The sequence below is a fragment of the Echiichthys vipera genome (assembly GCF_963691815.1).
Source record: "Echiichthys vipera genome assembly, chromosome: 5".
Classification (NCBI taxonomy): domain Eukaryota; kingdom Metazoa; phylum Chordata; class Actinopteri; order Perciformes; family Trachinidae; genus Echiichthys; species Echiichthys vipera.
Window position 1 is genome coordinate 21,387,774 of NC_139830.1, and position 27,802 is coordinate 21,415,575.

The window sequence follows — 27,802 nt, forward strand, 5'->3', positions numbered from 1 at the left end:
ATTTTGACAGTAATTGTATAACTTTAGCTACTACAGTGGAGATCAAAATTAGAGAACAAAGTATACATTCTTGATTTATTCTGAAATATTGTTATTTTTTACTGTCCAGAACTTGATTTTAAATAAATATAAAAAAACAGAATATCTGAAAAGAATATTTAAAAAGCTCAATATGTGCAAAATTATCAAAAAGCAGAACATTTGAAAATAATATTAAAAGAGCTGAATATAAGAAAAGTATGAAAAAGCAGAATATTTGAAGAAAACATTTAAAAAAGCTGAAATTGCGAAAAGGCCAGTTCTGTGAAAGCCAATCAGAGGCCAGTTCTGTGAGAGCCAATCAGAGGCCAGCTCTGTGAGAGCCAATCAGATGCCAGCTCGTGAGAACCAATCAGAGGCCAGTTCTGTGAGAGCCGATCAGAGGCCAGCTCTGTGAGAGCCAATCAGAGGCCAGTTCTGTGAGAGCCAATCAGAGGCCAGCTCTGTGAGAGCCAATCAGATGCCAGCTCGTGAGAACCAATCAGAGGCCAGCTCTGCAAGAGCCAATAAGAGGCCAGCTCTGTGAGGGCCAATCAGATGCCAGCTCTGTGAGAACCAATCAGAGGCCAGCTCTACGAGAGCCAATAAGAGGACAGCTCTTTAAGAGCCAATCAATTGCTAGCTCCCCCCATACAGGGACTCGAACCAGCAGCCATACAGTTCCCAGCGAGTTCTGTTAGGAATGACCTTTTGACCTCATCAACAGTTGCCATGGAGATCAGCTCATATGTAGGTCAAACTAAAGCATTGGTCTCTGCACTAAAATGCATAGAAACATGCTTCGAAACAACTCCACAGGGAAAAACTATGACTGTGGAAATACATGGAAATGCTTCAATGCTTGTTAAAAAGTCTTCACTTTGAGAATTATGAGGGTTTGGTCAAGATGGAGACATCTTTTGCGTGGAAAAGGTTAAAAATGACTTATAAATCATGAAGTTACCTCTGTCCGACTATCGGTTGAACAGATTTTAACATTAGACCAGGAAGGCACTTTGGTGCTTTAAGCCACAGGATTAAAGCAAATATAAGTCCTAGTGCTACAATGAGCATATTTTCTGAAAGAAAACAAGAATGCCTAGATTTTGAGATCAAAATAATATCTGAAAAGTAAAGGTATGGGAAGCTAGAGAAGATTTAGTCAGAAAGAAACTCACACATGAACGCCAGAGTGGGGCAGAGATCAAAAAGAATTCACTCTACCGGCGCAATACACACTCATTATAAACTCTGATCAGGTCTAAAAAACGTAAAACACATAAACTGTGATTATAGGAAAACTGTAAAAGATATATAAAAAAAACGGAATAAGAATGAAATAGTTCAACATCTTGGGGTTAGAATAAAGTCTGTAGGTGGAAGTATGCAGGACTAGATGAGGTTCAAAGGGGGGCATGAGTATTTTCAGCTGATCTCCATTGGTTTGCATTATAAAAAAATATGAAAAAGGCTGAATATATGAAAAAGCATGAAAGGCAGAAAAACAGTTTAAGATGAGCATAAATCAGCCGAAGGAGAGGAACACTTTGATAGTGATGCTTTTTGTAGCTGAAAGTATGCAGCAGCTAGAGGCGACTGATAAATGTACGGAAGAAAAATAATATCGATAAAGATGTGGACAACATACAGCATTCCAAAATAGATCAAACAAATAAAACGACGACATCACTCATTATCAGTTAAATCTTTTTACGTTACTATCAAAGATTTGGTAGTCGCCGTCGCTACGCTGGCGAACTATTTCCTAGGGCGGATGTGTCCGCTCTGTCTGGCTGCGATCTTTCCTCTATTCATGAATGCTTCAGTAAAGGAGCGCGGGTCCTGAAGAAAAACGGTAGTGTGTGCCTGCTCGAGAATATTGTCTTCCCACTGAATAAGCTCTTTGTTGCAGCGCTGGCGGCGCGCAATTGAAGTGCTTTGCTCATCTCTGCACCACGAGTAGAACGCGCGTGGGGTCTCGGTTCGGTCCTGCCGACCGTTAGGATCATTCAAACCGTTAGCGTAGCTAGGTGAAGGGCTAATATCCGTTAGCTGCAATGTCGGGTGTTGTGCGAGGCCCAGCTGGGAACAACGACTGCCGGATCTATGTGGGAAATCTTCCCCCTGATATTCGCACAAAAGACGTGGAAGACGTGTTCTACAAATACGGGACAATTCGAGATATCGATCTTAAGAACCGGAGAGGAGGCCCGCCTTTCGCCTTCATTGAGTTCGAGGACCCCAGGTGAGCTAACGTGCAGGCCGCGGAGGCAGCAGCCCCATTGTGTAGCTCGTGTGCCAACGCGGGCTCAGGCTATTCCCTGGGCTCGCAGTACCTTATTCTCCCAGCGAAACGTGGTTCTTTGCTGTGCTGGTTTCGGGTTTGTGTTTTACGCGAACGCTAGCTTACGTGTGCTTAATAGCGATCTAGCTCACGCACCCTTTAAACAGCGTTGGTGCCTGTGTGTAACCCTAATAGCATGTCTATTAAGGTAACACGAACTCTTTGCATTGTTTCTGGACTTAGTTCACCGAGTCGTGGTCAGTGCATTAATAACCTTGCGCTTGATTGCGTAATATTTATTTCAGTGTGTTTGTCTTTGCACAAGTTGTGAGGCAAAGTTGCTGCAGCGTGAGTTGCGTGCACGCAAGGCGGATTAACAACCGTAAACCCGATCGAGCCAGCCGCTAACATGGCTGCACATTCCGGCGCTTAATGGTCTCTGTATGTGTGTTAAACCCTAAAGCCTCCACGTGTTAATGTTTAAACTGTGTCTGGTTTGTGAACAGGGACGCCGATGATGCAGTCTATGGGCGTGATGGTTATGATTATGACGGCTATAGGCTGCGTGTGGAGTTTCCTCGCAGTGGCAGGGGCTCAAGAGGCGGGTTCGGTGGGATCGGTGGAGCTCCCAGAGGCAGATACGGACCTCCATCCAGACGCTCCGAGTACAGGGTCATTGTGTCGGGTAAGCACACATTTATTTGTCTAATGTACTGAAACGTTACGATTGACCATGCTACATGCATCTTTCCTGACTGACTTATTTCAGTATGAGGCACGTGTGTCAAACCGATCCAGTGAAGGTCTGCAGTAGCTGCAGGTTTTCATTCCAACCAAGCGAGACCTCACCTGACTCGACTTACTCAATCACCTGAACTGCCTTCACACAGTTGATTTGTTGGACCTGGTATGTTTTTGCTTGGATGGAATGAAAAATTGCACATGGGCCCTTTACTTGATAAGTTTGACACCCCTGGTATAAGGGGTTAGATCACAACAATCATTGCAAAAAAGTAGAGCTCCAGTTTGTTAAATGTGTTGGACATGTGCAAATGTCACATCTACAGACAGAAAGGAATTCAGAGAACGGTCAGATTTTATTAATTCGGTCCTTGTAGGCCAACAAATCCACTTTTTGATTTGCCGGGTAGTTAATGCATGGCCTTAAGTGTGAAGCAATGTGATATCACCCCATGTTATTGATATGTTGGTGTTTATTTAAAAAGCTGTATAGTATTACCACTGAAAATGTAAGAGGTGTCCTTACTTTTTGTTGTGGCTTCAAGACTCAATTGATTATCTCCGCAAAGTCTGAGTTGATAATTATCGCTGGACAATCCTCATTGATCAACTTTAATGAGGAACAGTAATATTGAAAGTGGGACTCAGGTACCTCCTGGGGTCTGTGGCTAGGGCTGGGTATTGCTAAAACTGTCATGCCAATACCAGTACTCTTAATTCCAACCCCAATAGAATACAACTCAACTGCTGATGCTGTCAAATACGCCACACCTGGCTTCACCACACACTTTTCGCTTTGTTTACAAATCTTTCCATAGAACTCAGAGTTTTTTATGCGTCTTGTCAACTGTTTTTGAATATTTTCATCTGGCCAAATCTGCAGTAAACACTCCACCACCATTTTTTTCTATGTCCAAACAGGCGCACATAAATGACGTGAGAGGCGTCGTGCTTGTGCTCGTACACATGCTCGTGCTCGTACATCTGCAAACGCGCTCTACAAAGGAGCGGTTACACTCACACTGGTCAAACACACTAGGCTTTACCCGTAAAACCTCTTTTGGCCCGGTGCGGAAGGACAGTGTGAGTGCACCCTTACTCTCCCACTCAGACACATAGTGGACCATCACAGTAAGATAACTCTGTTACCTGAGACGTCCAACTATCCGTGAACAGTGCTAGGCTCTGTGCTTTAGCCAGTTCCACTTCAGTGCCGTTCAGCGTTGTTTTATAGAGGTCGGGAATTACGTTAGTGCTGAAAAATATGCGCATACTGTAGTGTGACTTGACAGTTTGTTTGATTAGGTGAATGAATCTCTTACTATGGAAAAGGGCTGCAAATCTTCTGCAATAAACATCCCCACTGCGCTTGTTATTTTCTTGTGTTTTTCTGAAGTGGTAGAATAGGCTTGTTGGAAGGCATCAGCAGGAGACAAATGCTTACCTGCTCAGCCGTCCTGCTTCCAGACAGGGATGCTGGGTCGTGTCGTTGCAAATGTGCGCTCCTATTGGAAGTGTTACCATTTCCATATGAGACACGTGTGAAGCAATGCTAGCAGAGTCCCTCGTCACTGGGTTTAACACCAAAACCAAAATTTCCCCACGCCACAGATTTGTAAGAAGACTATGCTTCTTCAAACTCCGACTTGCTCATATTATTTACTCACCAGGGAGGTGTTTACCCACCCGCAGCGCATGATCACATGCTGCATTCAAGTGCGCCTCTCAATTCAGAGAGTAATGCAAAGCACAGAAACATGAAATGCCATGCTGTTTTATTGCAAAACTAAAAATGCCTCAATTCACAAGTGCGTATTGAACCATGAATGATGTACCGCACGGTTCAATATCATATTAAGAACCGTGGCATCCCTATTTAATACTACTCGGTACTTTATTGATTAGGATGCTACCTTTTTTGTTTTTAAAGGTACTGAGTGCCGATACAGAGCCTTCTGGCTTTAATGTACATCTACAGCATGTGTTTTCACAAGTTTACCTGAAATTCCCACATTTCACATTAGTATTGCACGGCAAACCGATACGTAGAAAGGTATACGGTACCTTGTTTAAAACAATACTATTTCAGTAGTAGTAGTAGTATAAGTACTTTATGAACTTTGTGGGGCAGCGTGTCTCTTGTGTGCAGCTTCTCTCTTTAGACATGGCTTAAAAATGTCATGAGTGCTCCTGCCAATCATCCTAGGCTTGTCTCTGTATGCAAACACAACATTCACACTGGCAACATTAACATTACATGTGCTGGTATTTACAAGTATGCCGATCATCAACACCAGTTATAAATTATCTATTTTAAGTCAACTAGTACTGGTAATTTAATCATAGCATGGCCATTTTTGTCAAGTTATTTTATATATATATATATATATATTTTTTTTTTTTTAATTTAATTATTTTGACTTTAAGTTTGTTTTTAATTAATAAAATAAATTATTAATTTTAAGTTCCACATTCTGTCTAATATTGTATTTCTTTCCTTTTGATGTTTTAGTTTTCCGTCGTGGTATCTTTACATTCATTCATTCATCTTCAACCGCTTATCTCGGGGTCGCGGGGGGTGCTGGAGCCGGTCCCAGCTGACATTGGGCGTGAGGCGGGGTAAACCCTGGACAGGACGCCAGTCTATCACAGGGCACATAGAGACAAACAGAGACAGACAACCATTCACACCTACGGACAATTTTTAGAGTCATCAATTAACCTAACATGTGCATGTCTTTGGCTTGTGGGAGGAAACCGGGGTACCCGGAGAAAACCCACGCAGACACGGGGAGAACATGCAAACTCCACACAGAAAGGCAGGTATCGCACCAAAGTCATAATTTGGTATTGTGGCAACACTATGGCACATGCATCCGTTTCTCTCTGCTGTTGTTTTTTCACATAGGGCCTAAACTACAATATCAGAGATTAAACTAAGCGTGTGTGCAGCAGACCCAGACTTTGGAGTTGCGGCTCCAGAAGACTGACAAATAAACATTACATGTAAATCGCGCTCTCCTTGGCAAAACTGTGACAGAAAGTTGAACACAACACCAGAAATGGAATTTAATTCTGTAGGAACACTAGAGTAACACTGAACACCGTATTACAAAGTATTATCATTATCCTGAATGATATGAAGGAGTGTATGCTGAAGAACATGGGATTTGTTGTTTTGACTTTTACCACAGTTAGAATTGGGTATTGAAGTGGAATTTCACTGGTATGGGTATCAACTAAGTTTCTGATTTTGGGACATCCCTAGTATAACACATGGTACTTTGCTACATTTCATACTAAATGTCATAATAAAGCACACAGGAAGGATTAGTGTAAGCTAAACCCAGCAAGTCTATGTGAGACACTCAAATAGGGCACACTCGCACTGTCCTTCCGCACCGGGCCAAAACAGGTTTTACGGGTAAAGCCTAGTGCGTTTGACCAGTGTGAGTGCAACCGCTCCGCGCCTAGCTGCGGCCAGCTGGCCATCCACAGCCCGTTTGAGAGAGGTGGGCTTTTGTAAAGCGTGTTTGCACATGTACGAGCATGACGCCTACGGCGGCTCTCACGTCATTTATGTGCGCCTGTTCGGACATAGAAGAAAAAAAAGACGGACCATGCGCGGATATTTAACAACAACAACAACAATGGTGGCGTAAGGTTCACGTTGGTGTGATGCGGAGGTGAAGTGTTTACTGCAGATTTGGTCGGATGAAAATATTCAAAAACAGTCGACAAGACGCACAAAAACTCTGAGGTCTATGGAAAGATTTGTAAACAAAGCAACGCATCGCGATGACGTAAATCAATGCGTGTGACGTGTTACGGCGTGATGACGTATGGACAGGCAAGAAGCATTTGCGTGAGGCCCAGGCAGTGTGAGTACAAACGGGCTGGCCGGCGGGGGGGGGGACAAGTACTTTGAAAACTCCTGGAATTCTGCACCCCTACGTGTAACCAATCAGTGCTGTGGGTGGGACATTGAGTGAGACTACAGACAGAGGTTAAATACAACGTAATTCTGCTAAACCAGTTTACACCCGTTTTTCATTTAATTATGTCGATTTCAGCCACAGGCAGCCTCAACAATTGAATGAATTGAAATGCTCCCGTTTCACTAAATCCCGTAGCTTCTCTTTGGGGAAACAAATCAGTTGTGTAGTTCTAACATATGTTCAAGTCTTGGAAGACATTCAGAAATCTGGAAAGTTCACCACTCTTTAGCTAACATAAGTTTGGTTCAATGTTTCAGGACTCCCTCAGAGCGGCAGCTGGCAGGACCTGAAGGACCACATGCGTGAAGCAGGCGACGTATGCTACGCCGACGTTTTCAGAGATGGAACTGGAGTTGTAGAGTTTGTGCGCAAAGAAGACATGACCTATGCCGTTCGAAAACTGGACAACACCAAATTCCGTTCACATGAGGTATGTGTACTGATTTGATTAATTGTGATGGATAATGTTTCTTTGCTGTGTCAAGGTGAGTACTTCAGGAATTGCCACACGTATGAAGCACACCTGGCCCTCATGTCCGTCTATGGTATTTCCACCATAGGAAGGAATGTTGCCTTTTCAATGTCAAGTTCTCTTGTGTCTGCCAGGGAGAGACTGCTTACATTCGTGTGAAATTAGACGGTCCCCGCAGCCCGAGTTACGGAAGATCACGCTCCCGCAGCCGTGGCAGTCGGAGCAGAAGCCGGAGTCGCAGCGCCAGCCGCAGCCGCAGCAATTCCCGTGGCCGTGGCAGAGGATCGCCCCGCTACTCGCCTCGTCACAGCCGCTCTCGCTCCCGTTCTTAAACCTTTCTACCACCGATGTTTTGATGTATACCCTTCTGTTTTTACCTCTTATGAGTTCCTCCAGATGTCAGCAATTGATTTTTAATTTTTGCATTTCATGTCCCGATGTCCTTGTGGATGAACTTGGTATGTAGATGTACCTCCTTTCACCCTTTCCCCCCACCCCTCTCCAACTGCTTTGTCCTTTTTGTTTTCTCTCCCTCTCTCTCTCTCTCTCCCCCCTTCTTCCTGTCCTCTCAATTTTTGCAACATTAGGAATTGTGCTCTGTTGAACTTCAAAAATGTTGAGTTGCTATAAGCTGCACTCAGCATTTTTGCTAGTATTGAAATTTGAGTTTTGTTTATTTTTTTAAGAAAAACGTAGCCTCTCTCATTGGATATGTGGGGTGGGCTGTTTGAATGGGGAGCCCAATGCTTAACTGTATTTTACCCTTGTGTCTTCCTTTAGACATCTGAAGAGAAGGATTAAAGTGATTTGGAATAAAACCATTGTGGAGCACATTTCATTTGTATGGTCAGGATAGGACATCTAATTGAGGAGCAATCAGGTCGAGGCAATGGTACGCTTCATATTCCATAAATTGAACGTTTTTGATGGGTTGCCATTTCATGCATGTCATATTTAACAAAGCCATATGTGCTGAACTTTGTTATATGAATATATATACAGTTTTTAACATGCTACTCTGGCTTGTGACAGAATAAGCAGTCCTAGATCAAGTGTTGTGATGTACGTGTAAAATCTCTGCTGTCAAATGTGAAAAATCTGAAACACTACTTTGTTGCAAAAGTGTCCCACTTTTAACTTTTAAATGTCCTCATTGATTGAAATGTTAACTTCAGGGAGCAATAGATTTTTCAGTGGCGTTTCTTTTTTTTTTCTTGATTTGACATGAATGCTCAAAAATGGAAAAATTAGGCCCAAAATTCTTGACATTTTATTCTAACAGTCTGCCTCTGATTTTCTTCCTGGTATTTCAAGGTTTTGATTGGAGGAGTGGCTCAGTGGATCCCAATCCTTGGAGCTGGATGAGTGGATCGATTAGGACAGGGATAGGCAAGGATGGATGCTCGGAACGGGATCAGTTTTCCAGGATTCAAATGAGTTTGATTTCAGAACTAATTAACGCGGAGTCCCAGAGCAACTTTTTTTTTTTTCCTATTAGGCCCCCCCAATGCCATTTAAAGTTTTTTCAGTGGTAATGGCTTTATTTTACAAGAAAACGAAACTGAGGACCAGGAAGTTGGATCAAAGGATGGAGTCGTAGATGCCTGGTATGAAGGAATTAAAAATTGGGGAGGTTGGGAGGGGGTTTTATGTGGGAGTAGTTTGTATGTTTTCATTTGCTTATTAATCTTGCTTTTTTCTCTCTTAGCATTTTCAATAAAACACTTTCAAACCAGGACACTTTAGTTTGTTTTTATTTAAGCCATAACCCCAAATATCAATGTATGTGACTGTTGGCATGTATAAATTATTTTAATGTTGTATTTTTCAGTATATTACATCGACCTGAATGAATAACTACAAATGATCATAAATGCTTAATTAAAAATCCAATTTGTAAAACTGTGAGTTGCCAGTATAAAAAGGGAAACCACGTCATCCTGGTTTCCCTTTTTATAGCGGCAACACTGCAGCCATGATGGAAAACACCGACACAATTGCAGTGCATATGTTCAGTATTCAAAGCTCCAGTGTCTCAGCTGTGACGACACCCGATGAAAAACCCTGTACACACGGCCAAATGATACCTACCCACAGCCAAGGTCTCGTTTCCTTTTAGCCCACAGTCGGTGGTGTACACTGTGAATGATGCATTGTGGGATGAAATAAGATGCCGGCAGACGGGAGCTGGAGAAAAACGCTCGCAACAGACGGGGAGGCTGCAGCTCAGCCAATAGCAGGTCGCAGCATGCAGCAGAGGGGCGGGGAGCTGTTGGAGCACAGCAGAGAGAGCCAACCTGCCTACATGCTTATTGTGTAAATCTTTAAAAAGCAATTAGCCGCAGCATCATCTGAACCTCCCTCGGCTGGCTTAAATACATATTTTCCGGAAAGAAGTGTTTTCATTCGGCTCAAGAGAAGGTGAGTTTCCGATTCCTAATTAAAAAAAAGACTGACTTCTATGTATTCACATATTTCTGGTTCGAGTTCCTCTTGTGGTTAGCTGTTTACGATGTCCCTTAATGTGTAGACATGTAGACTAACTGGCATGGACAGCAGCATGCGTGATTTTGCCTCAGCACATATAAATACAAATGTGATACTTTTGGTCTCCTGATGCAGAAGCTGCTTTTGTGGGAAAGTGATTTTGCCAAGTAATTTAACTCCACCTGTATCAAGTTTCGCTGCCAATCTATGCAACACTCAAGTCACCGTTTAGTTCATCTGTGGATAAAACATGAGCTTAAGTTATGATTATGAATCAGTGCACATGATAGAAAACGCGGAGCGAACGGTCAATCTGCGTATGACTGATGTTTTCGCTACGATCCGACTGGCCTAAACCATCCCCATCACCACGTGCGTTGTTCATTTTCAGTGCAGCGAACGTATCCCTTATGCTTCCTCAGGCAGGAATCATCATCATCCTCAACCATGACTGACAGGAAAGCTGTGATCAAGAACGCGGACATGTCCGAGGACATGCAGCAGGACGCGGTGGACTGTGCCACCCAGGCCATGGAGAAGTACAACATAGAGAAGGACATCGCAGCCTACATCAAGAAGGTGAGACCGGACGGCTGCATTGATGAATCCTCCGTGAGCTTACATCATTGGCACATCGTCTGCAAATTCAAAGCCCTTTTTATTCTCAGATCTATTTTTGTTTCAACGTGGTGAAAAGGCTCTTATGATCAGGGCCATAGCCAGGTGTTATTTTATCACTGAGGTCACCAAGTCCCCCACCTCCAAATGCACAGAGTTTGCCAACAATTTAATACCAAACAGAAGGTGTTTTTCATGTTATATATGTACACGGATTTCCCAACATTAAGGTCTAAGTCTATTTATTTGTATAGCACCTTTCACATGGGTCAGCACAATTCCAAGTGCTTTACGTGTGACTGAGCAGCCTATAGGAGAGCATAAAGGAAAAAGCCAATCAAGTAGAGATACACTGACAGGAAAAATTAAATTATAAAAAAAGCAATAGAACTGATAACAATTAAGATGAATCGTTTTAGACAACAAAGGATGATTAAATAATGCAAATACAGTAATGGCAATGAAACATTTATCAAAAGTCATGACAAAAAGGCAGGTTTTCAGTTCATTATTGATGCTGGAATGACATTTTGAATTCTCTGTTTTATTGTGCATTTAAAAAAAAAAGATCGAAAAGTGAATTTCCCCATGGGCGACTAATAAAGGCATACTTTCTTCTTCTTTTTTGTCCTGTGATCAATAAAGGTTTATCTCAGTAGTGTATTGGCCTAAAAGTACTTGACCCCCACGTTCCTAATTGGTAGAGCTGAAATTTATCAGCAACTTCTTTGATAATCGATTACCAAACGTTTCATTTTTCAGATGAGTTTACATTTTAATTCACTGTCCAATAAAACAAACTGTTTGAAGTTTTCACCTCAGGCTCTGGTAAACTTTAATGACCATTTTCCAACATTTTATACCCAAAATAATAAATTCAGAAAATAATCAGCAGATTCATTTCTAGTTAGTCTTTGCAGACATTACTTCAGTATCTGCAATGGTAGCCTTGGTCATGGTATGCGAGGCAGGCTCTGGTTCTGGATTGTTAATATGGTTTGGTAATCATCTGTTTTTGATCTTTTTCAGGAATTTGACAAGAAATATAACCCCACCTGGCACTGCATCGTTGGGAGGAACTTCGGCAGCTACGTCACCCACGAGACAAAGCATTTTATTTACTTCTACTTGGGCCAAGTGGCCATCTTGCTTTTCAAGTCTGGCTGAGAAGTTTCTGATGGGTGTTGAGGAGGTTTGCTCCCTGAACCTACATCGGAAATGCACTGGTGGCTGATGTCTCCCATACACTAATAACGACATACCATAATGATGCAAACCTGGCCGTGCGCGATTGCATGGACTATACACTATTTAATATGTATGTTTCATTAAGTTTACTTTTCGATAGTTGCCATTTGAACGCAACTGAAGTAGTTTTTGTTGATGCTCTTAAATTCTAGGTTGTAAACGATTTCAACGTGGCCCTTGATTGTATAATAAAGGAAAGCTGTAGAATGTAGTGGTGCATCTGCTTTTCTTCACAAGTGGCATTGCCAGACCCTGTTGTGAGACTCCATCTGTTGGTTAAGATGGTAAAATCATACTGTGTGCACCAGTTTAATAACTAATTTTCAAGATTATGATTATGAAAAGAAGTTGATTAATGTGGCAAAATAGTCTTTTCACGGCCTGCATTTAATTTCCAGGAGAACAAATGGCATGAGTTAATTTTATTACTTCTATTTCACTAATTTAAAAGAATAACATCTGTACATGCAAATACAAAACCTTTTAAAATAAAATATCGAACAGGTTTCAGAAAAGTTGTCACAGCATCCAACACACTTGACAATGGGGAATCAACACAAGCCAGTGAATGCATTTCCGGGGATTTTCACTGTGAGGGATGATAGAGCAAATAAAGCTTCAATCACAGATCTTAAGCCTGTAATGTCCGAGTAATAACACTACAGACTGGTTGCTAAAATCTCCCAACTCACCTACCTAGATTTTAGTCCTATAATCATGTGGTTCTGCATGTTTGGAGATTTTATTTCTGTCATCAGACAAACAAAAACTCACTTTGAGTATGTAGATACAGGACTGAGACGAAGTAAAGCAGCGCTAGGCGAGTGATTTAGATAAAAACATTTGCATTCAACTCCACCAAGGCAACCCCCGTGTTCCAGATGGTTGTGTCGTCTTTTGTGGCTCGTAATACTTTCAAGTTGCATTTTCCCCAAATCTTGACTTTTGCCAGTGTACTGCCAGACATGCAGGAAAGATGATGCATTGAGGAGTTCTTCTTAAAGTAACTGCAAGGAGGTGTATCCCTTGTCTGGCACACAGATTTGGGGTCTTCATTTTGTCTTGTCAGTATTATTATTTTGAAAGGGTAGTGTATAATGTTTGGATTTTTTAAGAGGGCAGATTGGAGGGATTATGGAGCTGGAAAACATAACGCATTTTCTCGCAGTGTGTAAAGACAATGTTGAAGGTGGGTGAAATGTGTATCTGTTAGCTTGGATTGACATTGAGGGAAGTCTTCCTAACTATTCTCAATGTTAACTGATTTAATATTGTTTTCCTCTGGCATGTATTTTTGCTGTGTATACCGTATGTAGGATCTGTTCCAATGCTGTTCAATTTGCACAAAACGTGTGCCTGTCATTGCTCTCAACTGTAACCGGCTTGAGTACAATTGCACTTCATTAGAGTTATCCAGTAGGTTGCTACAGAACCAAAATCGTATACACTCCATAGAATAAAAACTAATTGTGGACTTATTACATTGTGGCCTTTTTTTGTCGTTGCCCCTTTTTTGCTGAAAACATTATTGATTGGTTGATGGACAGAAAATATATCTACAACACTTTTGAGAATATTTCACTTAAAGGAAGTAGTTCAATATTTTGTTATTCAACTCTTATACCTCAGCGCTAGCAGCTTGTAGGCTTAGCTTAGCACAGAAGTGAGGAGTGAATTTAATAGTAGTATTTACCAACTAGGATAGAGTAGGCTTTGGGAGCAGGTAAACTGTCTCTCTGGAGAGCAAATGAGGTTGGCCGCATTGGTTTATTGTCATTATCTGCATTCATTTGTAGATTTCGTTTATAGAGACACTATCTCTCCAACTCCATTCTTGGGCCTCAAGTTACTAATAGGACCATAAACAATGAGTGCCGCTCAGAAGAGGAAGCCTTCCTCCAGATATCTGCCAGCTATACCAGAAAGCCCAAAATATTAGATGTACCTGCAGAGGCTAAATTGTTGTCAGGCAGATAGTCGCCCACTAATCTTACACCAGGGAACATGCCTTGTCCAGCCCCACCTGTGTCCCAGTTTAACATCTTCCTCCTGGACCCAACAGGATACCCTACATGCTCTACAAGAACTGCCCGGCAGTATTAAAGCGACTGAACACTGATGCAAGCTGACAAAAAGTAGTTCATCCCACTGGGAGCAGATACATTGGGCAAAGCACGGCAAGACAGACCTGCACATCTTCTCGCTTGACCAAGGTAATGCATGCAGACCTGTGCCGCAAAAGCTCACCAACTATGCCATCGAGTTCTATCACATGCCTGACATCATCAGGGGCCTGGTCTCAAATTACTTTGAGGAACGACAAATGGGACAACTGGTTAGCAGCAGCTGGAGTTGGGCATTGTCGTGGGATGCAAAATATGCCCCATTCTCTTTGTGACAGCCTTCAAAGTAGTGCTCATTGGAGCAGGACAGATGGTGGGAGGAGCCGGATTGCCATCAGTGGCTGAACTTGCCTCTATGTCTCTCATAAGATGCTCTCTTTGGAAAGGACATCACATAACATCACAAACAAGACATGTTGGGGTCAAACTAAGGCACATTGGACCCTGGAAATATGTGATGGGCTATTTCTGAAAGATTAAAAACTAATAAAATCATGATTAACCAGGAAAAAAAACGATAGTTCCTCAAATGTATTCATACACTTTCTGAAAGAGGCTCACTGAAGCTGCAGGTTCAAAACAGACCATGAGACATCCTCCCAAAGAAGATGCTGCCATGATGCTTTTATGATTCTGCTAGTTATACAGTGGTATTATATGCCAATTCTTCAATAAGTCACAACAGAATGGGACAAAAGAAATCAATGCAGTTTGAGCTGACTGAGCAAAATGGATGATAAAGAGAAGAACACACTATGTACATTTCAGTATTCATGTTGCAAGGTGGACATTTCTGTAGTGTTGGATTCACTGTGTGAGGCTTAAGTGGTATGGTGTGAAAAATGGCAAACGTGCATAGCAACAAGTGTGAGACCTTCACTCAGAGATGAGGAGCACAAACCACGTAACTGTGACATCAGTTGCTGCAGTGTTGTGCTCTTCACCCAAATGGCTCATCAGGTTTCACACATATTGTCAGTAATTTGTTAAAGAGATAATCCACTGATTAGAAAAGTACATCTTTTGCATAATGCAAAGTATTACCCATATTATGGAACCCTAATGATCATTGCCCAAGTGGATCAGCAGTTATGTTGCTGACTATGGCCCGCAACTTAAAATACATTATATATACCCCCTCTCCTATATATTATATATAATATACATTGATGCTGCACAAACTAGTGGCGTCAAACAGTGTGCCATCTAAAGCCACATTTAAATACTACAGGAGCCCATTTCACTGATAAACAATCCTTCATTCAGAGTGAACTGTAACAAAAGTTGGACCACAGTTTCAATCCAGAGATTATGTGTCGCAATCCAGGCTGATATAATGTTATGCTGTACAATGGGACGTAATCATAGTAGAATGACAGATTTGATGTTTTCCTTCAATGACCAACAATATGACCAACATCTGAGATTGTTGTTAAGTCTGTGTCATGATAGTTGCCTTGTCATTGACAAAATGGCGGATGAAATGTGTTTGTGTGTGTCATGTTTTCAGTTTGTGCTGAAGTTATATAATATCTGTAAGTGGAAATCTGTAGAAACAAGAGCATGCAGGGCCCGACCTGAGAACTGAGAAAGCAGACAAATTAAAGGTCAAGTGACTAATGCATAATTTCTAGAGACAGACTGAGGTCAAAGTGGGTGAAATGAGTCTGTAGAGTTAACTGGAACACTTTGCCTAAATATTAGAAAAGGCTCTTTGCAATTCCCACATCTCCATGATTTTGAAGCTAAAAATAACACACTAATGTCCTGGGATTCACTTGCAAGTCCACTGTTGTGAGTGAAATAAATAAGGAATCAAAGCTTTTATTCAGTTTCACAGAAATACTGAATGCTGTAAAAAAAAAAAACAAGATGTATCATAACAGTCTCATGTGTTTTTGCATGGTGTGTGTGTCACCTTTTAAAACAGAAGTGCGTCAGAGGCTTGTCTAATTTTCCATAGGTCCTTCACGCATGTGTTACGCTCTTGTTTTTCCCATCAGCGTCACCTCCCTCTCCACGTACCTGCCTGCCTCGCTTTTGTGCTGTAGCCTCTGGCTGCCTTCATCCATCTTCCCACACAGAGCTGTAATTCATGGTCAGATCACATTCACGTGTAGATTGCACATATAATTGACTGGACAAAGAAACGCTAGGTTTAAACATTTAGATGATGAAAATTCAGTGTATGTGTCTGAACTGGGGCCTGAAAACGTACAACTGACAATAGATTAATCCAATGGCAGATCTCTCGGTTTCTGGTTTGTTTAGTGGAAATTAGAATGTTGGCAAACCGTTTTCTAACTGATTACTTTATTAGGGTGTTACAGCAAATCCAGCTCCGTCTCACACTCTTCAATTCCCATCAGACTGAGACATTAAGCATTCAAATCCAAAGAACCTTTTTATTGCAACTTCTATTCTTATGTTCTAAAATGGCTCTATAGCTTGACATGCTCGTTCTGAAAAACATTCGAATATCCTGAAGTGCACCACACAGACTGTTGTTTTTGCTCAGGCCGAAAATACCCTTAAGCTTTGTTCGCTCTCATTGATGTGGTGAATGTTTGTGCTCTGCAGATGCCTCATAGATGGTGAGAGGACCAGTGGGCGGACTTAACACCGGACTAACAAGGAGGCAAATGACTCAGACTCAAACATCGAGTAAAAAGATGCTATACTGTATGTTAATGTTAATGTTAATTAATCTGACATGGTCTTTAGGTTGAAGGACATGTTATTGTCTGGGGAATGCATCATAGCAGGAAAAACATTGCACCTCAACAGTCATGCCTGCTGTGTGTTTAGTGGTTGAAAAAAGGATGAGGCATCAGAATTTTTTTTTCCTTTTTCTTTTTCCAAGCACATATTAACATACAGTGCACATGGGGACCAATGCAGATATATGAGAGGGAACACTTCTGTGTTGTCTCTACTTTAGATGTGTTCAATGCTGATTCCCACTGCCATCATTGGACAAAATAAATGTCAGCATAACATTTCATCATATTATAATTCAGGTGTTCTGAGAGAAAACTAGACTTCTGCACCTCCTCTTGGCTCTGTTTCAGGCTTCAGAAAATCTATTCCTTGACAGGAGACTTTGGTGGGAGACTTAATACGGGTCATATTAAGATCTTTCAACTATACAAACACAAAGGCATTACAGGAAACCCATAAGGACATGAGGAACACGGGCTGTGTTGGTGAATGAGCAAACATGAAAACAGACACATGATTTCTTTTCCCCTTACATAATGTATATCACTGCATTAGAACGGTTAAACAGTATTACGTAACTGTTCACTCATATACACTTATAGTCTTGCACTGAGTAATTTGGAGGAACTCTGTGTAACCTCTGAAAGGTTACACATAGATGGATAGATAGATAGATAGATAGATAGATAGATAGATAGATAGATAGATAGATAGATAGATAGATGGATTGCTAGATAGATAGATAGATAGATAGATAGATAGATAGATAGATAGATAGATAGATAGATAGATAGATAGATAGATAGATAGATAGATAGATAGATAGATAGATAGATAGATAGATAGATAGATAGATAGATAGATAGATAGAAAGATAGATAGATGGATGGATGGATCAACTTTTGGATTTTTGTTTTATTGTATTCATTCTGATTAAAAGTATTGTCTTATGTTATGAGTATTTAGATTGGCCAATTAGAACTGCTTTTGTCACACTGTTTGCTTTTATGCATTTTCACATTTTGACCACAAGAGGGAAATCTTTCTCTTTATAACATCTTTGTTTCTCTCTCTTTCACTCTTTGTTTATTTGAATGGAGGGACCCTTTGGATCATTATTGGATCTAAACTGTACTGTAAAAAACTTCACAATGCTTCTAAGGCTTGGCGTCAGAATCACAGCTCCAATGAGCCAAAGTTATAAAATGACTGTTTTTATTGTAATTATTATTATTATTATTATTATTATTATTATTATTATTTATGTTTGAAAAGCCACACACTTCAGAGTCACCAACCAGTCAGTCATTTGGCACAGTAAAAGTTGGTGTGTCACATTACACTAACGTAGTGTAAGTCCCAAGTTAATCTGAGTTGCAGAAGAGCTATAAGACTCTTTTCTAACTTTGAACTATCCCTAAATTATGGTAGTATAGAGAATAATTCACAATCAAATCTAATTCTGAATTGCATCAGGAAATTTTGCCAAAAAGGTGGATTTTATCAACACTAAATGGGAACTATGGATCGTTACCGACTGTACATAAAGCCAAAATGTTGGGTATGTAAACAGATGAAAAAGCATGTTTATTTCTCAATTTCTTCAGAACTTGAGTGTTGCTCTGTTAGAGTTTGCATGCAGACAGTCTGTGCTTTGTCCTTGCATAGGGCACCCAGAGGTGATTTGGTTCATAAATGATGGTGCCCGGTCTGCTTTGCTGCACCCGAGAGCAGTTTGTTCTAATGGTTTCCTCTGAATGGAGTGCAGACATGAAGGTTTGCGATGCAATACGGGAAGTTGCTCGAGCAGTTTCACTCAGGTGTGGTATCGCTCATGTGCCATTAGGCTCATTAATGGAGCCATTCTGAAGATTAGAAAGGTGGACATCAGCGGGAAGGCATTTCATTGTGACTGTTGGCATAACAATGCACTCGTTAAACTCATCTAACTGCAGGTGGTAGGCACCAGAGGAGAAGAAGAATATTGCTGCCCCTCACGCCTCAGTGTTTTTCTTAATGAAAAAGCAAACAGAAAAACAACACACTTATGCAAACAAGTACATAATGTTCGGTTTTAAAGTCATCAGATCTTAGCAAACATCCTGCATGACTAAGTGAGGAGCAGGTTAAAGGTTGGAATGGCTGCCTTTCATGGGCCGCAATATTTTTATGACCTTGTCAGCACAGGCACTACTGGAAACACATAAAAGTTTGCTCCTGGCAAAACTGAACTTGATTTCGTAAATCAAACATTTGACCAAACGTGGGTGCACTAATACAAGGCGGAATCTGCCTCATTGTCAACCTAGTTTCTGTTGACCCAAAGTCACCAGTCCTGTCTCTCGCTCCCACAAACCATCTTATCTGAGCCAAACCCTTTATGAACCATCACCTCGTAATCCTGCACCTTTACTGCCTTTGCTGTGCGCTGCTGTCAAGGATAAGGTAATCAGCTTATCATAAAGACATGATTTATAAAATGCAATAACGGCATCTCAGTGATTCAGACCTTCTTTGATATTTTCCAAACAAGTGGTCTCAGCTTCTACTTCTCACCTTATATGAAGAGAAAACGATACACCACACATTCTTTCACTCGTTAGACTTTGTATCTGTTGGCACAGCAGTTTTAAAACCAAACTCCGACATGTTCGCCATCCTGTTCATTTACCTGAACGAGCAGCGTAAGGTGGGAGGAGAGGGAGACTTGTTTCGGTACTTTCTTGCCTTATCTCAGATCATATCCCAGGACTGAAGGCATGTGATGTTGGGCAATAGGGCCATAAAGCAGCGCAACTCTTTATGAGAGTGACTGTGAAACTTTGGCTTCACTGACTGGCTCTGTAGCTGCAGGGGACTCCTGCGCTGCCTCCGTACACTGCAAAAACTGTTTGCTATAACACAACATTTTACTCTCATATTATAATCTTCAAGTGGGACTTTGTCTCTCTCTGACTTTTCATACATTGATGTTTCACAGGACAGGTTTGAACCAGGTAAGACAGAGCTGTGCAGTGCAGCTGCTGTCAGACAGGTAACTGATGGGGTTAGTATTTTAAAGCTGTTATAAAAGTGACTTTTTATTTGATTGCTGTGGGGTCTTGCTGGCCCTGACTCCATTCAAGGTCTGTTTGAAGACAACGCAAAAACCAAAGGACAGAGGGATGTGTGTGTGTGTGTGTGTGTGTGTGTGTGTGTGTGTGTGTGTGTGTGTGTGTGTGTGTGTGTGTGTGTGTGTGTGTGTGTGTCTGTGTGTGTGTGTGTGTGGTGTGTGTCGGGGTCATGCAGGGGGTTTGGCCGGGGAGGTCGGGGGCTGGGGAAGTCACACAGGTAGGGGACACTGTTACGGGCAGTGAGACCTGGTGCAGTCACCATGTCTCAATCTACAAACCGACATGCATGACTGGTCTTGGGCAACAGCTAATGGCCCCCAATTACAGTTTCTCTGTCCTCCAGAAAGCAGCCAGTGTGGCGTGACCCTCTGAAATGAGTCTTCCTCACAAAAGCATGGCAAACACAAACACGTTTAGAAAGCGAGGAGGCTTGATTTCATGCTAAATTGTTTTATATCCACTGATACTTGCTTTTATTCTTTCCTGCCCACTTATTATAACACCTGTCTGATATGCGTTCAGTTACTGATCATTCAGCAGCATGGACATGTTGAAATCTGGATGAAGCAAGTGAGGGTGGGAAAAGAGCAGAGGGAGAAGGTCTGAGGTGGAAAGGTCAAACTGATGTTTCACCGTGAAGCCAGAGAGGGACATTTTTTTCCGACAGGATGCCTTCTGTGGTCGGGGTTAATGTGGTGTTGGAGGGACAGAGATGTGCGGATGAATTAATTTTAAGGATGAGCAGAGGAGCGTGGAGACAGAGGTCCAGAGTCCATCGGTGGTGGAGCGGCGGAGGGGAGTGGGGTGGCTTCGGAAAATGGTTTTCTTAGTAAAAAAAAGTCCAATTTCCATTTTAGCTTTTTAAAATGAAACACCCGTGCAATGCTTTAAAATAATTATATATAAAGCGGACCAGCGGTACTCAACCTTTTCTGGCTCATAAAATTGAACTGATTCTACTTCTCATGACAAGAGTTGTGAGTAGAGAAGAGAGTCGTCTTTACGTCAGCGCTGTGCTCAGACTGAAATATGTCAACAACTTTTAGATGTATTGACATGACATCTTGCACAGACATTCATGGTCCCCAGAGGATGAATAATAATGAACTTTAGTGATCCGTTGACTTTCCCTCTAGCGCCTACATGAGGTGGACATGTTTGGCTTTTAGGGAAATATTTTAACAAATACAGGACAGATTTAAATGCAAATGATTTGTGACAACTTTGGTGATGCCTCAGCTTCTCATCAAGTGCCACCATTTGACCAAATATGACCAAATATGTGCAAAACTAATGACATTCCCATCAGCATTAGGTATAGCCTACTTGGCATATAGCGTGGCTGAAGGCTCTTTATCTTAATTGTTTTTTTAATTGTTTCATGTGAAGCATTTTTCAAGGCCTGAGGAGAGGGACAACATAATCTTTTTAAATTTCTTTTTTAAAATGTCTTTATCTTGTGACTTCTTGGTGATCAGGTTTCTCCTGCGGGTTAATGAGCAAATTTAATCATAAATTGCCAAAAGAACAGAATATCATCTAGCGTTTCGGGGGTTTTGGTTTACTGGAATACAGTTGTGTCTGATGACTACAAAGAAAGTAACTGTAGGTGCTGCAGCACTCGGGGGGACAAGACATGACGGGCGCTATGGTTGACCGAGTGTGACGCTTTGTGAAATAATAGATAACTGGGTTCCACATTAGGTGGCGCAGGGCCAGAATCTTAATCGTTCAAAAGCTGAGGAGAGTTAAAGAAGCTCCTGTGAGACCTCTCCTATCAAGGTTCATGTTTACAGTAAAAACAGATTATACGCTCATGGAAATATTGGAGCTTTTCATGACAAGTTGTTAGCACAGATGAAATCAGAAAGTTTGCGTCAATGCTGGATAACGGGTGTTAGAATGAGCTTTTTATCAAAGTACTGTAGCAGTTATTTGTAACTATGCTTTTCTCAGTTTACTGTTGAAAAACACACAGTATGACTTCATTTCTTTCATATCAAACTTCCAGGCAGGATGAGATGAGTTACTGTAGCTCTCTTCACAATGATCCCATTTAGCTCCCTCGCAGTGAAGCCACACCAACATCGATCAGTGTATGAGGTAAAAGGAAATGTGCTGATTCCTCTCACACTCGGTTACACATTAACTGTTAACAAAAAAAGAAATAAAAAGAGCTCATAGACTTGGACAGATAACCTGCTACTGCGTCTGTCAGACCAGGCAAATAAATTGCTGACAGAAAAAATAATCTTGACACTAAAGGTCATTGTTGCTACCGTCACATTTTTGTGTTATTGGTGTGTTTATGACCAAAATAAAGATCTATGAGCGTCGGGTAGTGGAAGGAGAGAGAGTGAGGAGATTTCATTCATGGATTTAACTGTCTTTAGAATATATATATTTGAAGATGAAGAGATTAAAATGAATAGTTTCATAACAGACCACATTTAATTCATATGGTTTGTGTTCTATTACTAAAACATATACTGCACTATTATGTGTACAATTAGCAATAACATAGTAATAAATAATGCTCCATGCTCCAAGTAACAATCATATACTAGAAGAACTTATGTGGCATACTTAAAATAGTATAAACATCAAAACTTTTATTTAAAACCTGACAAGTTATCATTATAACTAGCCTCTGATAAATCGACAGAGCATGTAATAATAATAATACTTCTTCATTGTTTGGGGTCCCACAATCGCCACTGGGGACTATAAAAAATAAATAAATAGCAAAGTCAACCATCTGATCTTATAAAACCCAATATAAAGAAAGATATTAAAGTGTATGGTACTTCCTTTTGTCACAAACTGGACTTGTACACTAGGTAATGTGACAAAATACAGAGTGAACATAAAACATTGGTGTTACATTAGATAAAGACATTTCCCATGTTTATTATTGTATAAATATTTATATTCCTACAGATATAAAGCATCAAATAACAATTGATTGTATTTAACCGGGCGTCGTATCTGAGTCTCCAAACTCTTTGTGTTTGTAAGCAATTCTCAAAAAAATCAATTAAAATAAATTAAATTAAATATGAACAAAGACATTTGTTGTTGACCTTTATACTCTTGTGTACAAAGTAAGTGTAGTAAGTGCAGTTATTAAAAAGTGATACCCAGCAGTTTAATGCCGTGGCTCGAGAGTTAAATATGGCAGTTTATTTTATAGCAATGCATATTTTAAGATCACTTTATGGTTTGTATGTAAAATATTTATGTGCAATATAACCACAGCTGTAGTGGTGTAGAAATGACAGTATTATGCATCTGAAACAGAGTAAAGTCTTAAGTAGCGTCAAATATACACCTCAAAATTGTACTTTAGTAAAGAATTGTCTGAACACTGATATGAGGTTGTTGAAAATCTGGATTTAATAGTATCGTATAATATGTACGCATTTGCATTTCACCTAATGTCAACAGAATGATGACCAATTAACAAATAAAAGAGTAAAAGTTTCTAAATAAATGTGATTAGAGACTATGAGAGTGTGTGCCTCGGCACTTTTGTCACTTTTGTGTCTTTGCTCATGTTGTGTAATTCTGTGTTATGCAGTTTGGACAGCCGTGTGTTTGTTCTGCAGGGTTTCAGTCAGAACGTTCCACCTCTCGTGGCTTCTAATGGCAGGTGTGCATGCCTCTGCATTAATCAGGGTGCTGTGAACCTGCAGTTTAATAGCAGAGGAAGCCGAGCAGGTAATTACTTTTGAATCTCTAATTGTGCGCACAAGGAGAAAGAAAAACACCAGGCAGCGAGGCAGCCAACCAAAATCACATGTAGCTATCCTGCTGACTCCTGGGTTGTCCCTGTGGGTCCCACTGAGCTGGTTTAAAGCATGTTGACACTGATCGCTGCATAATCAATACAGGTGTGAGATCTTTGAGAGGCTAAAACTACTAACTATGAGCTAGTGTTTGCAGAAAGACAAGGAATAAATTTGACTTTCAAGGACTTTTATTTCTAGTTTTTCATTGGTTCTGATTGAATGCCCTCTGTGTTTTCCTTCCTTCAACAGTTAGTTGGATAATATTGTAAAACTACTAACCGATCAAATGGAAAGTACACTTACTTGGTTTCCAGTTTATTAGCTTCACTTAGTTAAACTAATGCAATCTAACACAGCCCTGCCACAGTCAATCCTTTCATGAAAGTTATAATCAAGTAATTACTTTTACTCAAGTACTTTTCTTAAGTAAACCTTTGAGGTGTGTGTATATTTCCATTCTATTACACCTCATGCCTTACTGCAGAGGTAAATATTGTACCTTTTACTCCACTACATTTATCTGACTGCTCTTGTTACTATACTGCAGATTTATACAAAGCATATAATCATATTGTGAAATAAGATGCAATGTTAACAGGTAGAAAGCTGCTGACCAAATACCATAGATTTTTGATTTTGCTTCTTTTTGCTGACTTTCTGTGCAATCTTTTTCATGTCCCCCCACATGCATGTCCTCCTCTCTTCATCACAAACTCAGTTAAAAAAAAGACTTCATCATTCTGTCACCAGCAGTATAAAGGCCAGACGGGCACCATCTTGCTCAACTGGCAGAGCGCGTGCCCCATATGCAGATGCTGAGTCCTTGTCGCAGCGGCCAAGGTTTGACTCAGACTCGCGCCCCTTGAGCTGTGATGTCAAATACAGGCGAAAATGCCCCAAAAAACACAATTTCAAAAGAATGAAAAATCATACTGGCAGGAACCCCAAAATGTTATTATGGAACACTTTTTACACGTTTTAAAAAGTATTGCTTCACATGTCACACACTCATGTAGCAGAACAATCTAAGACATAATACTATAAAACAGTCTTTTTTAAAAGTCAAGTGATTTCATCCCAACTCACATTGCTTTTTGAAAACCTGTAAATGGCTGAAAAAGACAATGCTTACACTTAATGCATCTGGAATAATAATCCAGTAACACCATAATTCATCATTATTTTGGCCTTCAACCTAAGTGCCATTGTCCTTTTGATACTTTCCGTACTTTTACTTTAGTAAGATTATGAATAACAGACTTTTACTTGTAATGAAGCATTTTTTACACTGTACTTGTAATTTGTAAAGGACCTGAATAATTCTTCCATCTCTGCTCTTTTGCATCTCACAGCTCATATATACATATCACTTGTGTGATCTGTAATCTATCTGTATCTATTATAAAGCTTGTGAACCACTCTTTTACACTGTTGTTGCCTTAATGACTCCAATTTGCATAGATTTTCTTTCTTACAAAGCACAACAAAGATTCCTCACGGCGTTACGATGTTAACGAGCACAAAGCAAACATCTGATAACTGCATTCCAGCCTTGTTTCCAAATGCACTGCTAAATAAAGAGACTTCTTATCATGCGCCATAATTTGACACAAACTCTTCCTTGTAGGGGTGTGTTTAACTTCCCGCTGAGTACATCAACTAACGGCTTGGCTCTGATGCACTTATGTTCTTTTCTCATGATATTTATTGCACGGTGACACACCTTATGGACCCGGCACAGTTAGTCTGCTCAAAATAAGGTGAGTGTGAGGTGTGTGTGTGTGTGTGTGTGTGTGTGTGTGTGTGTTTGTTTGAAGTTTATTGTTATATGCTACGCGTACACACTGTGTAGCCAGTGCACTACAACTCTCAAGTATACCAAAGTGAAGTAGATATATTAGTCAGATTATGGTAGAAAATGACCAAAACATCATGAACAACAACAGTTTTGCAGGTGCATGTTTGAGAGTGGATCAGTCTCAGCTGCATGATGACCTGTCGTTCACTAGGTGACAGCAGTGAGTTCAACAAGAGGCTCAGAGGAGCTTCACTTCCTGCAGCTAGCTCTTAAACAAAAGGAGTCCTATGTTTCTATGCCTTCACCACAGGACTATGCAAAATGAGCCAGTGGTATGGAACTGAAGCTCATGAGCCGGTGTTGGAGTCATGCAAATCTCCCACAGTTGATCAGTTTAACAGTCATTAATAGATAACCAGGGAACGAATGTGGATGGTGGAATAACTGTTGAAAATCTTTGGGTACATTTTTGCTTTCAAATGACTTAATCTCCAAATTCACAATAAAAAAGACATTTTATTTCAGAGAAGTGAAAGAAACAAAAGGACCCAAGGTTTCTGTTGTTTCTTTCACTTCTCTGAAATAAAATGTCTTTTTTTAGTGGGCATAAAAATGTTTTCCTAAAACCTTTTTATCTGTTTCAAATTCAACTAAATATGATAATGGCTAAAATATCAAATCATTACAATCGCGGTGTTTTACATTTAAGCACAAATAAACTGCAGTGGTATATCTCCACATCCATTGATGTTGGAAATAACATTCTCAGTATTGAAAATATTGAGACGTAACACCACAAAAGGGAAAATGTAATTCTATTTTCTGTTTTTACATGACCTTATTTCTCGTGTGTTTCAATAAATAAAAGCCTGATGCAAAAAACAAAAAACAAACAGGTCAACAGAGACAATCATATTTCATGAATAGACAGTTGGGCAGTCTTCTTTCAGACTAGTGGGGTGAAAAAAAACACGATACACATTTAGTTGTTTATTATACTATACTTTGTCCATCTGCAACTTTAGATTTCTCCTAAGGATGAATCTTTAAAGGCTGTTTTCTTGAAAATGAGTTTGTTCTCACGCTGAGCCAGACATCTCCACTTCAGCACTTTCACCAAACTTTCCAGTTTTATTCTTATATTCTGGAGGTTTTCACAAAGGGTTTTGTTTATAGATCATTTATAACCAGATTTATAGAACATTTAATTCCTACGAACCTGGCGTTGTTTTTAAATGGCCGTTGGCAGTATTTTCTGCTATATGGAGTGAAAAAATAAATATCCAAATTCCTCCTCTGTACAAACCTCTGACTCTGATATGTCAGCAAAATGAAACAACAATGTTGAACCTGGCTTCTTCCACTGTTCCGATTTCTGTTCTGGGAATGTGTGCAAAGGAGCATTCAGGTTTAAGATACAGAATCATTTGCATTTTAGTTAAGAAAACTTTAAATTAAGAAAAGAATTGTCTTAATGTGAGTAATCTAATGGGGCAGTATCACAGTGATAGCTTTGGTTCAAATGTTTACTCTATTCACCTGTAGTGTGTTGCTTTAATGATGGCTGGATTCCATTCAGCTGCTTCAGTGTCAGGGCCCTGGTATATTGTTACTGTCACACTGCCATTGCTTACTGGGGCACAATGTAACACAGTAAATGTTATTAGTAAAAACCTGTGTTTTTCTTGACAAGTCCAAATGTCTGCTGACAAAAAGGCTAACAGAATTTTTCATGGTGCATTTTTTTAAAAGTCCAAATAGCCTTGTGATATCTAAAATGTTGCTGTGATTGAGCATGTTGTGCTGGTTGTATCATAGTTTTCTTTCATTCTGATGTATGATGAACCGCCTTTTTTCTGTTTTCACCTGAAGCCATAGAGATAGCAGGTCTGCCCCCCTGCACACCCTGACAAAGTGGCTGTCGCTTCGATCCCTGAGTCAATATTGACCACCAGCCAGCAGGAGAGAGAAGCAGCAGCAGCTGGGAGGAGGACAGCAAGGAGATCATCATCACACACACACACACACACACACAAACACACACACACACACACACACACACACACACACACACACACACACACACACACACACACACACACACACACGCACACACACACACACACACACACACACACGCACACGCACACCCACACACACACACACACACACACACACACACACACACACACACACACACACACACACACACACACACATACACACACACACACACACACACATACACACACAGACACACACACAAACACACACACAGTCAATATCATGTGGTTATTGAATATTTATCATCTCCTGTGGTGTCCTTGGGCTGAGATACGTTTTCATATACCTTATTATTTCATATATTACAACATTTAATATTAGAAATG

The 27,802-nt window shown here is 40.5% G+C and overlaps 2 protein-coding genes across 2 annotated transcripts; both read left to right on the forward strand.

The window, feature by feature from the left end:
• The first annotated feature begins 1,861 nt into the window (after positions 1-1,861).
• On the forward strand, positions 1,862-9,211 carry srsf1a (serine and arginine rich splicing factor 1a). Its single transcript, XM_083914081.1, has 5 exons — positions 1,862-2,263; positions 2,809-2,987; positions 7,299-7,471; positions 7,648-8,405; positions 8,828-9,211. The coding sequence occupies exons 1-4, from the start codon at positions 2,076-2,078 to the stop codon at positions 7,843-7,845; spliced, it is 738 nt and encodes a 245-aa protein (XP_083770207.1). The 5' UTR covers positions 1,862-2,075; the 3' UTR covers positions 7,846-8,405; positions 8,828-9,211.
• A 623-nt stretch (positions 9,212-9,834) lies between these two features.
• Positions 9,835-13,309, forward strand: dynll2a (dynein, light chain, LC8-type 2a). The gene is made up of 3 exons (XM_083914518.1): positions 9,835-9,934; positions 10,423-10,579; positions 11,648-13,309. Exons 2-3 carry the CDS (start codon positions 10,448-10,450, stop codon positions 11,783-11,785), a joined length of 270 nt encoding a protein of 89 aa, XP_083770644.1. The 5' UTR covers positions 9,835-9,934; positions 10,423-10,447; the 3' UTR covers positions 11,786-13,309.
• The last annotated feature ends 14,493 nt before the right edge of the window (positions 13,310-27,802 follow it).